Genomic DNA, 13,746 nt, shown 5'->3' with positions numbered 1-13,746 from the left:
TCGATAGTAGTTGGCACAGGTCACATTATAAGTTTCTTATGTAAGAGAGAAGAGAGCTTGCGACGAGGCCCCTCGCAGGTCCCTTTAAGGAACACTTGTACGTTCTTCCAATTTAGAACCCCTGGAGCAGGGTTGCCAGGCTGCAGCAGAGGCCAAAGGTCATTGCTTTGTTGGAAGTGGAGCGTGGGGTGGGTCAGAAGGGAGGGGGATCAGGGCAGGTTCCAAGGGAATCTCCTGCCCTCCCTCTGAGCCCTCTTTTCTCCCCTGCTTACTTCCCAGAGAGCCAGAGATTATGTCCCTGATTTCCAAAGAGAGGGTCAGTTATGTTTAGAAATTGGCCAGACAGGCAAGGAATTGAGGTGTGAATGTGAAAAGCCTCTCCAGGCAAGAGAGCAGGAGAGGTCTCCAGGATCCCAGGCAGGTGGGTACTGGGGGTCTGGGATCACTGGGGATGGGGTGTTTGGGGTCCAGAGTCCTGAGTTCTCATGTCTGGGTGAAGGAGAGAGTTAGGTATTGGGGGAAGAGCAAGCTGGACTTCTGGGCTCCTGATAGTGGTGAAAGCTGGAAACAGGCTTCAGGGTCCCTAACAAGTACTGACACTGGAATTTGGGTTGCCTGGGTCCAGGAGAAAATCCCAAGCTTAAGATCAGGTGTTGGAGGGCAGCACCTATTGGGATGTTGGGTCTGGTTCCTGACTCCTTGTTTTGCTTCTCCAGAATGTCTCGGAAAAGTGATACATGGAAGAAAGAGTGAGTGGGGGAAACGGGATGGGCAAGGGTAGAGATGGAGGGGGCAAGGGGGCGCTTTGATTATGCCCACACCTGCTCAGCAGCTCTTCTTGTGTGCCTTGAAGGGAGGGGCTGGGGGCTTGGACTTCTGGGTCCTACCTACCTAACAGGAGGGAGCTACAGATGAGGACCCCTGGGTCTGAAAGAGGAAGGGCTGGGGGCTTTGAGTCCTGAGATAGGAGGGGCTTGAGATCTCTGACCCCTGGACTCTAGATAGGCCAGTGCAGGGAGAAAGAACTTCAGCACTGGTGGAGCAGACTCAGGTTCTATCTCTTCTGTGACCTCACAAGCGTTCAGAACCCTAAGTTGGGCAGCGGGAAGAAGGGGAAGGGCTCTTGGGCAACGGGGGTGCCCTGCTTGCTGTCACTACGAGCCTGCACCTCTCTCAGGGCCCTGGGAGATGAGCTTGCCGCTATGAGACTGCAGAAGCTGGAAGAGCAGGTACTGTGCCCAGGAATCCTGCCAACCCTCCCCTTCCATCTCCCATACCCCCTCAGGAGTCCCACCCCCAGGACTTGCTCTGGGACTCCTGGTCCTCATTGGCTCTCTCGGAGTCTCAAGTTTTGCAATTGGGAAACGAGAAAACAGGAATTAGGAATCCTCGGGAAGCAAATCTTGGTGACGAGACTCCAAAATTTCTAAGGAACAAGGGTTCTGGATCCTTAGGACTCCTAGGTCCTTCGGGAGGAGGGGCCTGGATGCCAGGACTCAGGGTTCTACGGAAGGAGTTGCTGAGAGACTGAAGGCCTGGAACTCTCCCACCTATGCAAGGACTCCCCTTGCCCCAGGCCCCCTTTCACCCCTGTCTTCCGGTTCGGTTCCTAGACCCCCACCCCACCTCTTTCCCGCTCCTGCAGTGGCGTCTGTTTGAGAAGAAGCAGCGACGGAAGCGCCAAGAGCCCCTCATGGTTCAGGCCAATCCTGACGCTTCAGTGCGGCCGCGGAGACCGAGGCGGCGGGAGGAGCGCTTCTCGGCTGCCACCGGTGAGGAAAGCTGCCCCGAGTCCCGCAGGAGCTCAGGCTGGAGGGAGGGGCCTGTGGGAGTGTGTGGAGGGGGGGTGCCTAAAGGGCCTAGAGGGGAGGAGCCTGGCGGAGCTCGTGGAGGGCGGCGGCGCTTTGTTAGAGCGCGGGGGCGGGGCCTGATGATCCGTGGGCGGGGCCTGTGAGAGTTCGGGGAGTACGAGGTATGGTGCTAGTAGAGGCGGGCCCCGAAAGAGTTCTGGGATTCGGCTAGGGTGGAGCCTGGGAGAGCCGAGGACCGCCCAGAGAGTGCGGGTGGGGACGGGGTCTAAGGAGTCGTGGAACTCGTGGGCTTGGGAGAGTTGGGGGAGGTGCCTGGAAAAGCGCTGGGACGCAGCTCCGAAGAAACCGGAGGGCTGAAGTAGGCAAAGCCCCGGGGCCAGGCCTGGGCAATTTAAAGCCGATTTATTGGAGAGTCCGCGTGGGATTGTTTACACACGGAATCGCGACAGTTTAGTGGTAGGGCTGTGCTTGTTTGAGTCTTGGGGTTCGGGTTCTGAGTTGGTCTCGAGGGTTTGGGTAGTCAATCTGGGACGAGGTTTGGGAGACCAGCGAGGAGGCGGATCTTCTCAGAGGACCAGGATTTTGTGCTTCGTGTTAATGGGCCTTGCCACACCTTCTCCCAGACCCCCTCCCAGGCCCCAGGAATCCTTTCCTTCAGGAGAATGTGCCAGAGGCGCATTTGTGCACTGAATCCCACGGTATCCTGGGCACCGTGAGCTGCGGTGGAGATGGCAGTGGCGAGCGTGACCCTCTGTTACTGCCGACAGAAGCAGGTAATCTCAAATCCTTGGGCGGTTGATACCCCGGAACTCCACTCCCCCTAGAACTCAGGAGTCTAGAACCACTCAGTCATTGCTGTCTCCAAAGGACCCCCGCGGGCCCGGATATGCTTCACCGCAAGGAGTCCAGGTCATGAACCTTCTCCTCCAATACCCAGGAATCTGCATCTCCAGCCCTCTTCCTTCCCTGGTATTCAGAAATCCCCGTCTCCAGTTCTCCTCCCTTTCTTGACTACCAGGCAGCTCTGATCTGGAGTTGGAGGAAGTCTCCGTGGAGGATGTTCCTGCCTCGCCGCCTCCTTGTGAAGAGCCTCCGGGGACTCTTCTGTCGCGCAAAGGTTGGCCAGCCCACCAACGATCTGGTAATTTCTGTGACACCGGGTGAAATCTGGTCCACTGGTCCATGTGGCACTTCCTCCCCCTTTTCTGTAATAGCTCTGTTGAGATATATTTCACATATTATACCAATTCACTCATTTAAAAATTTACAATTCCATGGTTTTCAGTGTATTTACCGAGATGTGCAACACACACCATAATGAATTCTAGACTATTATCATTACCCACAAAAGAAAACCCTATACATTTTATCAGTCACTGCCCCACCCCCCATTTCTCCCAGACCTAAGTACTACTATTTTAATTTGTGTCTCTTTAGACACTTCATATATAGAATAATACAGTATATAATCTCTTGTGATTGGCTTCTTTTGCTTGCTTCAATGTTTATCTATTTTGTAGCATTATCAGTATTTCATTCCTTTTTCTTTATAATATTCAATGGTAGGGACATTTCCTTTTATTCTCATGACTTGACCAGTGATTTCAATAACAGGACTCTGAGTTATAACCCCAAATTTGCTCCCTCCTCCCATTTTAGTTCCCCAGTCTCCCGGATGCTCTCTCTGGGACAAAGGAAAGAGAGGACTCTAATCCCTCCCTGTCCTTAGATCCAGGGCAGTCACAGACTTCTCAACTTGTATAGACTCCTGTGCACATAGGGGAGGAGGAGGATCCGGCAAGTGAAGTTGATGATAAATAAGTAGGAGTCGGAAACCTGGGAGTTCTGACCTTCTCCAGCCAGCACTGATGACCTTGTCCCAAGCTCCTGGGATCCAGGTGTCCTGAGTTCAGTCTTTTCAGGGCTTTTTCTAACCTTTAGGCGCCAGTGCTGAGGACGAGAGCAAATTACAGGATGTTGGAAATGAATACGAAGTGCCCAGTGCCAGATCAAGCCCTGGAATGGATGGTGACGGTGGCCTTGGAGACTTGGCCTCCAACAAGGTGGGAGGTGGCACAGCCAATAAAGATATAGGAGGAGGAGGGCTAGTCTCAGGCTCGCGGGGCGCTAAAATTCTGCAGCCCAATCAAGGGCCCTTTTTACTGGTGGGTGGAACCTGTTATGTTTGGGCTAGCGGAAGTTCTTTGTGTGTACCATTTATTTTTAACCTAGAGGATCAGAACTGATGTGAGCATATGCCTTAAAACCCAGCCCACCAAAAGGCAGTGAGCTTTGGAGAGGGTGAAATAGTGATAGGAAAGGGCCAGGTGGCACTCATTTTGGTATGAATGAAATCGAGACAGTTTCAGTTGAGAAGATCTGGGCGGTATTATATGTTAATATATAGACCCTGTGAACACGGGTATTAAAGGAATGGGCAGTGCTTTCAACAGGATTCTCGAATCGGTAGGTGAAATGGGTGTGGCTAATGTTACTGGCCAATCAACAAATGAAGCGATCTTGGGGTTTGATCTTGGGCATTGAACCGTACTGGCCAATCAGCAGGCAGCTGAGATATTTGACCAATAGACAGAAACTTGGTCGAGAGACAGTGTAACCCTGACCTGGGATGGCCAATCACTAGTTGGCATAGCGGCGAGCGGGGGAGGGTGAGCCGGCTGAGGAGGGCGAGTCTGCTCTCTCTGAACTTGAATTTGGTGCGTGGGCCAGGGTGAAGACCTGGAAGAGAAGAAAGAGGAGCCGGAGTTTACCATGAGGAAATCCCCAGAGACGGGCGTCGAAGTGGTGTCCGAGGGCGCACACGGTGTGGGCAGCGGCGATGTGGGGAGCTCGCCCCACACGCCTCCCTGCGCCCCAGGCCCTCGGCTGGGCGAAGACATGAAAGCATATGTGCTGCGGCCAGCGATGCGCGGTTGCATGGTGCAGTGTTGCATCAGCCGCGACAAGAGCGGTGTAGACAAGGGCATGTTCCCTTTCTACTATCTCTACCTGGAGGCAGCCGACGGCCGGAAGGTGTGGTCTGGCAGCTTGGAAACAAGTCCCACCTCGCAGGGTCTGAGTGAGGTCAAGACTGACTTAGGCGAATCGAGGCCTTGCTCTTCATTGAGCTAGGACTAATCAGCTCCAACGCCAGGCCCTGCCCTTCAGAGAACTGGGCTCCTTTATACTCAGAGCCCAGTGGCATAGGCCCTCCCCATCCCATAACCCAGGGTTGTCCACTTTCAAATAGAGCTGGCCTTGCTCACAGGTAGGCCACGCCCCCTCAGAGTCCCAAACCCCACCCCTTACAGACCCTCCAGATATCGGCCACCTTTTGTTGGGGCTTACCTGGTAGCTAAGCTGGTAAAGGATCCGCCTGCAATGCAGGAAACCCCGGTTGGATTCCTGGGTCGGGAAGATCCCCTGGAGAAGGGAACGGCTACCCGCTCCAGTATTCTGGCCTGGAGAATTCCATGGACTGTATAGTCCATGGAGTCACAGAGTTGGACACGGCTGAGCGACTTTCACTTCTCACTTGATCCAAATCTAGGCCCTAGTCCCACCCAATCCTGAGACAGCCCCAGCCCCTCTCAGGAGCTAAGCTTCTCCCTTCGTGGATTTTCCATTGATAGCCAAGCTATGCCCCTCTCAGGTCATTTCTGTCTCACGTGTGACCGCCTCTCAATTATTCATTCTCCCCCAGAAAGAAACTTTTCCCCTACTCAGTGCCAGACTGGGTTTTTACAGATGAAACACTAAAGTCCTGCTGTAATGTTCCAAGTGAGGCCCTTCCCTATTCTAAAGCCAGGCCCTGCCTGCCAGGCAAGTTCGCCCCCTGCCTTGGCTTTCCCTCAGCCCTGGGCCCAATATCCGAAGGAGTAGGGGGAGATATTAAGATGTGAAATGAGGCTCCCTTTTCGGGACCCACCTGACTTCCTGCATCTACCAGCAAGCCTCAGTTCAGTTGCTCAGTCATTTTCGACTCTGTGACCCCATGGACTTCAGCATGGCAGACTTCCCTGTCCACCAACTCCCAGAGCTTACTCAGACTCATGTCCACTGAGTCATGATGCCATCCAACCATCTCATCCTCTGTCATCCCCTTCTCCCGCCTTCAGTCTTTCCAAGCATCAGGGTCTTTTCCAATGAAGAAGACCTTTGCATTAGGTGGTCAAAGTATTAAAGACTTTCAGCTTCAGCATCAGTCCTTTCAGTGAATGTTCAGGACTGATTACCTTTCCTCTCCAGCAAGCCTTAGGACACTTATTGCTCTATAACCCTTTCCTCTGTCTTGGGACATGGTATTTCCTTGTTTTTGGACCCCTGTGTACACGCTAAGTCGCTTCAATCCTTTTCGACTCTGTGACCCTATGGATAGTAGCCCACCAGGCTCCTCTGTCCATGGGATTCTCCAGGCAAGAATATTGGAGTGGGTTGCCATACCTCCTCCAGGGGATCTTCCTGACCCAGGGATCGAACCCACATCTCTAAGGTCTCCTGCATTGGCAGGTCGCTTCTTTACCACTAGCACCACTGCTACCAGGGAAGACCCGGTCTTTGGGCCCCTAGCTCTAGCCAAGTATCAGAAGTCGATTCTAATGGGCTATTTATCACATCCACAGCACTTCCTTCTGGCGGGGCGCAAGAGGAAAAGGAGCACAACCTCTAATTACCTCATCTCTCTGGACCCTACAGACCTGTCTCGGGATGGGGACAATTTTGTGGGCAAAGTCAGGTGGGCAGAGTCCTGATGTGTGTGCTAAACAGGTGGCAAGGGGTGGGAGGAAGGGGACGATTGAACTACACTTCCCAGCGGTCCAAGGGTACAAGTTCCACCTGCTCTAGAACTTTTTCTCTTAGGGACTGATGGGTTATGTAGTCCTTCAAGTTATAACTCCAGGGTGGTTGGGGATAGAACTGAAGACTTTGGAGGCATGGCTGGCATTAAAGACATTTGATTTCTTGAGCGGCAGTGAGCTGGGATTCCTAAGTTCCTGTGACAGAAGAGGGTTGGTATATGTGAGTTCTGTCTTAGAGGAAGAGTGTTGCTAAAGCCTCAAGGCAGGAGCCTAAAAATCCTCCCCAAAGGAAGAGAGGGACCTGGGACTGGTACATGGAAGATGAGTCTTACATAAGAGGATGGATCGAAAGACTTGATGAGATGACATAGGAAAGCAGTTAATGTACGGCAAAACAGGAATAATTATTGTTTTTATTCTGACCACTTCCCTTCTGGAGCAGATCTAATGTCTTGGGCACCAAGTTCAGCATCTTCGACAATGGGGTGAATCCGGAAAGGAAACATTTTTTCCCGGAGACTGCTCGGATCAGGGAGGAGCTGGCGGCTGTATGTTATGTGAGTGTTCGGGGAGATGAGAGAGAGGAGTAGAACGGTGGGGAGGGAGAAAGAAGCAGGCCAAATGGAGCATACCACCCTCAGGAGACCAACGTCTTGGGATTCCGAGGGCCCCGGAAAATGAATGTTGTTATTCCGGAAATCAACGCCCAGAACCAGAGAATGTGTGTCCAGCCACAAAATGTGAGTCCACCAAACTTGAGAATCTCTGGGTCAGTGGAGGAGGAAGGTCTGGGGGACCGGCCATAGGTGCTAAGAGGAGAGGGGGCCGATGGGTTACATAAGGTCACATAAGCCGGGAGGATTTTGTCAGATTTATATGCCTTAGGAAGGGAAAACTAGGGACTCAAAATTCTGCGTTCGGAGGAAAAAAGCTGGTTGGTAGTTGGCTAACCACGCCCCCTACTTTACTCTTTAGGAACAAGAATCGCTCCTGAGTCGCCTCCAACGGGGAGCCAGGCAGGGCCTGGTCCTGCTGCGAAATAAACCCCCATCGTGGAACGACAAGAGCGGCGCCTACGTGCTCAATTTTCATGGTCGGGTCACGCGGGCCTCGGTCAAGAACTTCCAGATCGTTCATCCGGATGACCGTGAGCTGCTAGGAACCTATTTACCTTGGCAAGGGGGCAGGAGGAGAAATACTTCTCCCATTAGCACTTGAGCGTTTTTGTAGGGAGGGCAGACTCCACGCTATTGCAAAGCCTATTGGGAAGTGTAGTTTACTCGGCAGAGGGCCATGTAAACACGCTTCCGGGATTCTGGGCGGAATAAGGGCGCCGCACAGCCTCTCGGGAGTCGTAGTTCTCGCGGCTCAGAGGCCCGCGGCAGGGAACTAACACAGCCTCAGTTCCTGACTTCCTCTTCAGCTGACTACCTCGTGCTCCAGTTTGGTCGTATAGCCCCAGACACGTTCACCATGGACTTCCGCTTCCCACTTTGCCCACTCCAAGCCTTTGCCATCTGCTTGTCCAGTTTCGATGGGAAGCTGGCATGTGAGTAAATTCAATAAATAACTCTCATCAGCTTCTGTGCCTGCTCACTTAAAGAAAGGGCCTCAACATGCCTTCTTTTACATGAATTTACTAATAACCAATACTTACTAGATGGCGCCTGGGCGCCCCGTTCTGTGCTCTAGGGAGTGGGCTGTTGGGCAACACTTGCTCTCCTGAAATCATAGTCCGATCATGGGGGATGGGTCTTTTTAAAAGGCTCGCCTACTATAAAGGAGGAAAATATAAGGGCTGGGTCAGAGCAAGGCAGCTCTAAAATATATATACTTTTATGCTACATTTGAATAACCACAAGGAACTAGCTGAGCCAGAGAGGTCAGGGACGGGCACATCAGGCAGTAGCTCATACAAAGGTGGGAGGGACGTTGGTGGTTTTCCGAATGAAAGGGTGGTGTAGCATCAGCCTGGGGAACCAGTGGGGAGGGGCAGGGTATGAGGCTGGACCAGGTGCAGGACATTTGGAGCACTCTTGTTTGAACTGCTGAGCAGTTTTTTAAGTTGGAGCAGTAAGTAGGATGGGTAATTGAAGACATGCATGTGTGGGTGAAAGAATAGTTACAGTAGTAGCCAACACTTAACATGTTATTTAACATTGTTTTAATTATGACTTATTTGGGGATCTTATAAACTCATAAGGTATGCGCAGTTGTTAGCCGCATTTTACAGGTAAGGAAACAGTTTATGGACATAGGATTTATAAATGTGAAATCAGATACATTTGTAAGTATAAAAGCCTTGGGGAACTCACCACATCTGCCAGTAGGGAGGATAAGTCTATTTCAGGAGCACACAGAAAACTGGAGCTTAACCCTTTTTTAGGAATTAGTGAGTTCAGCTCCCAGACCCTTTGGGGAGAAAACTTTCCTAGGTTTAATAAAATGTAGGCAGAAGCAAAAAAAAAAACAAACACCCCGACAAAACCCACCAGTCTTTAGTTCAAAAGAAGCCTCAGGATGGGAAGAGGCAGATTCAACGGATGATGGGAAATGTAGTTTATCCTCCATGGACGTGTGGCCTTTATGTATTCCCCCCTCAACTGTCTTGGGGACTGAGGAGTAGTGGATGCTGTCAGTTCAGACACACACAGAGACGCTGCTTACTACAAAAAGCTTTATTCATTATGTAAACTAACATTCAAATAAATAAATAGTTAACACAAAAACTACTGCACATTAGCCACGCCTCCCACTGAGGTCTAGGCTAGGAGACACACATGGAGGGGAGGGAGGGGCCAGAGCGTGGCTCAAGGGCGTGGCCTGGATGGGGGACATCGGTGAGGTCCAGGTAGGGGCAGGGACGGTGGCCAGGGAAGTGGGAGGGTTCCCGAGACGTGCCCAGGCCCTGGCCCGGGCAGCAGGGGTGAGGTAGGGACCCAGCTCCTCTTGGACCTGGGCGATACGTCGGGCGAAGCGGCTTCGATCCCGGGCAAATTGCTCCCAGGGGCCTCTGCGGGCGGCCTGGGCCGGTCCTGCCCAGACAACCAGGGGATGGACGGAGACCTTCTCAGAGAAGCGCACCTGGAGATGGACGGGCACAGACATGGAAGACACACACATACACACACGAGATACAAAGGGCAGCAGGTGGGGAGGTGGGGAGAAAGAGAAACAAAAGAAAAATGAGTTGCACAACAACGTTTGTCATCTGGTTTGTTATCTCGCCTGCCAAGAGATTCCCCAGCTGACTCACTGAAGGTAGAGGTGGGGCCCTGGGGTTGACATGAGCTCAGAGGCTCCTTCCTCCCACAGGGGCCAGCCTCTTGCAAAGGATTGCATTAACGTGAACACAGCCCTACCAATGGAGCTCACATGCAACCCTCTGCAACACGGAGGAGCCAGGAGTCGGGGCCTCCAGTCCTTTGGTCCCCAGACCCAGGAGTGCCAGCTCCCAGCCCTCTCCTCCCTAACCTCAAGGATCTAAGTTCTCAGTACCCACCTTTCTGGTCTTTGGGAGAGGTTCAAGGTCCGGATGCCTGGTGGGGGTTTGTGCAGACTTGAGCCGTCTTTGTAGTCGGAGGGGCAGCCGAGGAGGAGCCCAGGGAAGAGGGGGCTTCTCTCCAGGTAGATAGATGGCCACTCGGAAGGGGCAGGGCTCAGCTTCTCCCCACTTCTCAGCAGCTTCCCCTCTGTCTGTTTTCTCTCCAGGCTGATAAATCTGGTCCCTGAGGAGGGCACTCTGGGTCTGAAGGGAGGGGCTGGGTCCCAAGTCAGCTGCTCCTGATTCATCATCTTCATCCTCATGCTCATTTTCTTCCTCTGTGTCTTCTCCTGGTTGATACACCCAGGCACTCAGGAAGGTACTTGTCAGAGAGATGGAAGAGGAGACTTCAGCTTCTCCCTCATCTTCAATTGCTTCTGAATCACAGTCCTCTTCCTCCGTGTCTTCTCCTGGCCGATACACCCAGGCACTCAGGAAGGCACTTGTGGGTGGGATTGAAGAGGAGGCCTCGGCTTCTCCCTCATCTTCAGTTGCTTCTGAATCACAGTCCTCCTCTTCCTCCGTGTCTTCTCCTGGCTGATACACCCAGGCGCTCAGGAAGGCACTTGTGGGTGGGATGGAAGAGGAGGCCTCGGCTTCTCCCTCATCTTCAGTTGCTTCTGAATCACAGTCCTCCTCTTCCTCCGTGTCTTCTGGCCGATACACCCAGGCGCTCAGGAAGGCACTTGTGGGTGGGATGGAAGAGGAGGCCTCGGCTTCTCCCTCATCTTCAGATGCTTCTGAGTCACAGTCCTCCTCCTCTTCATCCTCCTCCTCTGTGTCTTCTCCTGGTCGATACACCCAGGCGCTCAGGAAGGCACTTGTGGGTGGGATGGAAGAGGAGGCCTCGGCTTCTCCCTCATCTTCAGATGCTTCTGAGTCACAGTCCTCCTCCTCTTCATCCTCCTCCTCTGTGTCTTCTCCTGGTCGATACACCCAGGCGCTCAGGAAGGCACTTGTGGCTGGGACAGAAGAGGAAGCCCCCGTTTCCTCTGAATCACTGTCCTCCTCCTCCTCTGTGATCACACTGGATGGATGCTGCCAGGTCCTGAGCGAGGGCCTCTGGGCTAGACTTGTGGAGTGTGGCCCTGGGTCAGCATCTCCTTCCTCAGCCTGTTTGTCCTTCTCCTCCTCAGGCTCCTCTCCCAAACAACATTCCCAGGCCCTGAGGTGGGAGCCTACAGATGAGGGGGACATGGAGGTCTTCGTGGCTGCTTCAGTCTCTGTTCTTCCTTCTGTGGCTCCATTTACCGGGCCGCACACCCTAATGGCTTCTCCATTCTCCTCCTCCTCTTCTTCCTCCTCCCCTGGGCAACACTCCCAGTGTGACAGAGGAAAAGAGAATGCGGTCACTTCTTTACCTCCAGTAACCGCTTCTTCCTTAGATTCCTCCTCCCCAGGAAGGTCCGGCAGAGATCTCATCAGAAGGCTGAGGGACAGGGGAGCAGGCTGGCCATCCATAAATTCTTCCTGCTCTCCAGGGACACCAGTTGCTTCTTCCCCACCATACTTTTCATCATCATCATCTGAAAGTCCCCAGACTTCGGGAAGAGAGCGCTCGGCTTCCAGGTCAGGGTAGGCCCCCGGGGAGGCTTCTCCGTCCTCCTCAGCCGCTCCACTGTCTTTGGTCTCCTCTTGAGGGCGCCTGCCCCAGGGGGCATGGTAGGTGGCCACAGAAGCCTTTGCTTCATCCTCCAGGCCAGCTCCTCCCTGATCTGCTTTGGTTACTGCTTCCACTAGCCAGGGCTCTGGAGGTCCTGGGCCCCTCAGGAGGCTCCACGCCCGGCTGAGAAGGCCCATCAGTGGGGACAGGAGGAAGAAGGGGTGGGTACCTCTCCAGTGGGCAGGCTGATGGGGCATTTGGCTTGGAGCCATCTGTCTGGGCTGGGGAAAAGGGAGGGAAAAAAGGGGTCAAGTTTAGAAGCCATTTAAGGGAATAGCATCAGAGGATGACCTTGAGTCATAGCAACGGAAATAGTAACACAAATAGCAACGCAGGAGTTCCTGCCCCACATTCCTTTCTGATCCCAGCCACTCCCATCTCTGACCTTTGTTTCCCCACCTCTTCTCTCAAAACCCAGGAGTCCCCTGTTCTCCTTCCCTTAGTCAACAAGCCCCCAGCCCCATCTGCTCTCAAACCCATAAGTCCTAGTCCCAGGAAGTCAAAACGCAGGTCCTCTACTTGCTTCTCTTGGGGACAAAGTCCTAGTCCTTGCTTCTCTCAACCTCCTGAGGACTGACAAATCAGCCCCCGTCACCCACCCCCGCCTTGGAAACTCAAAAATTCCGATCCCTAGATGGTTACTTTTCTGGGGACCCACGAGTCTGGCTCCCAGACCCCTCCTCCGTCTGCCTCAGGACTCCCAAGTTTCCAATTCTTTCTGCTTCCTAAGTCGGAACCCTGGGGTTCCACCCACCCCTCCAGAACCCCTCAGGTTCCCAGGCCTTCCTTAATACCCACCGTAACTCACAAGTCTGAGCTCCCGCCTCCTAACTGGCCAGGAGTCCGGTCCCAGCCCCCAACCCCTCGGAACCTAGGTGTTCCGATCCCCTCAACTCACCAGCTCTGGACTGCGCGTCAACCTGGAGGCAGGAGTGCCGGCTGAGGTTGCCACAAGAGATCGCAGGTTCGGACGGCTCGGGAGGTCAGCGCTTTCATCTCGCCCTCCGGCTTCGGGCTCGAGGACTCAAGTTGTCACCGGCTGCTGCAAGCGCTGTCGCGACAAAGAGGCGTACGATCGTCCAGGGAAACATACAAATACATCCAGGCCGGAAACCACGGAGAGGTGACGCTACCCTCAGCGCTTTTATGGACCAAGGCAGCCGGACGTGCTGACGTCAGAGGGGAGGCGGGGTTTCGAAACGTAAACGTGAGGGAAGGGAACTGAAAACAAGGTTGGACTTCTCGCGGAGATTCCAGGCTTTGTGACGTCACGCGGCGGCGGTGTTTCCAAGCGTGGCCACGCCCCAAGCGAGCGAGCTATCACTCAAGGCGCGTGAACTGCTGAAGCAGAAAGGGAGCTCTTTTAACCCTTGTTCTAGGCAAACGCCTCGCCTCTAATTTAAGACCAGGCCCCCGTCTAGAGTCTCCCACTTTCCATCTGTTCGGCTTCCTACCTGGTGTGGGAAAGTATTATTGTTCCCATATCACAGATGGGGAAACTGAGGCTTGGGAATGAAATCACTTGCCCAAAGCGGTCACAGCAGAGTCTGGATTCATTGCAAAAGAGACAGAATGTATAAGCCCCTTGAAGGCAGGCACTTTGCTTTGCTCACTGCCTGGCACATAGCAGGTGCTCAACAAATACGTGGTGAAAGTGAAGGTGTTAGTCTCAATTGTACCCGATTCTTTGCGACCCCATGGACCGTAGCCAGCCAGGCTCTTCTGTCCCTGGAATTCTCCAGGCAAGAATACTGGAGTGGATAGCCATTCTCTTCTCCAGGGGATCTTCCTGATCCCGGGATTGAACCCAGGTCTCCTGCATTGCAGGCAGATTCTTTACCGTGGTGAGGGGATACCTAACCAAAAATTCAGACCCCTTCCCTGTCTCGGGCACAAGTCTCCACTCGTAGGTTTCACTTGCTTCAAATT

The 13,746-nt window shown here is 53.3% G+C and overlaps 2 protein-coding genes across 7 annotated transcripts in view; one reads left to right on the top strand and one right to left on the bottom strand.

The window, feature by feature from the left end:
* The window catches only part of TULP2 (TUB like protein 2), a 62,269-nt gene extending 54,078 nt beyond the window's left edge, over nucleotides 1–8,191 (top strand). The window contains exons 1-13 of one of the 6 annotated variants that reach the window (XM_043899746.1): nucleotides 55–421; nucleotides 717–749; nucleotides 1,178–1,229; nucleotides 1,646–1,772; nucleotides 2,435–2,584; nucleotides 2,830–2,952; nucleotides 3,753–3,874; nucleotides 4,542–4,844; nucleotides 6,434–6,546; nucleotides 7,053–7,167; nucleotides 7,252–7,350; nucleotides 7,586–7,757; nucleotides 8,034–8,191. In XM_043899746.1, coding sequence (XP_043755681.1) covers nucleotides 718–749; nucleotides 1,178–1,229; nucleotides 1,646–1,772; nucleotides 2,435–2,584; nucleotides 2,830–2,952; nucleotides 3,753–3,874; nucleotides 4,542–4,844; nucleotides 6,434–6,546; nucleotides 7,053–7,167; nucleotides 7,252–7,350; nucleotides 7,586–7,757; nucleotides 8,034–8,167 — 1,542 coding nt within the window. In that variant the 5' untranslated portion in view covers nucleotides 55–421; nucleotide 717 and the 3' untranslated portion in view covers nucleotides 8,168–8,191. Of the gene's footprint in view, nucleotides 1–54; nucleotides 750–860; nucleotides 1,773–2,434; nucleotides 2,585–2,829; nucleotides 2,953–3,752; nucleotides 3,875–4,541; nucleotides 4,845–6,433; nucleotides 6,547–7,052; nucleotides 7,168–7,251; nucleotides 7,351–7,585; nucleotides 7,758–8,033 lie in introns of those variants that run through there. The other 5 variants (XM_043899744.1, XM_043899743.1, XM_043899748.1 and 2 more) reach the window with 5 other exon arrangements.
* A 1,082-nt stretch (nucleotides 8,192–9,273) lies between these two features.
* On the bottom strand, nucleotides 9,274–12,970 carry PPP1R15A (protein phosphatase 1 regulatory subunit 15A). Its single transcript, XM_043899734.1, has 3 exons — nucleotides 12,716–12,970; nucleotides 10,113–12,038; nucleotides 9,274–9,694 (listed from the first exon to the last, which is right to left on the bottom strand). The coding sequence occupies exons 2-3, from the start codon at nucleotides 12,027–12,029 to the stop codon at nucleotides 9,350–9,352; spliced, it is 2,262 nt and encodes a 753-aa protein (XP_043755669.1). The 5' UTR covers nucleotides 12,030–12,038; nucleotides 12,716–12,970; the 3' UTR covers nucleotides 9,274–9,349.
* Nucleotides 12,971–13,746: the final 776 nt, after the last annotated feature.

Source organism: Cervus elaphus, chromosome 4 (genome assembly GCF_910594005.1).
Source record: "Cervus elaphus chromosome 4, mCerEla1.1, whole genome shotgun sequence".
Classification (NCBI taxonomy): domain Eukaryota; kingdom Metazoa; phylum Chordata; class Mammalia; order Artiodactyla; family Cervidae; genus Cervus; species Cervus elaphus.
The sequence above is the reverse complement of the archived record's forward strand: the minus strand, read 5'-3'. Positions and strand labels throughout refer to the sequence as shown.

What these genes read in the sequence shown, in the direction of transcription:
- PPP1R15A (XM_043899734.1), bottom strand. Translation starts at nt 12,029, where the DNA reads ATGGCTCCAAGCCAAATGCCCCATCAGCCTGCCCACTGGAGAGGTACC. An exon ending in CTCTCCCAAAGACCAGAAAG is followed by an intron (nt 9,695 to 10,112) that starts GTGGGTACTGAG and finishes GTCCATCTCCAG; the next exon opens with GTGCGCTTCTCTGAGAAGGT.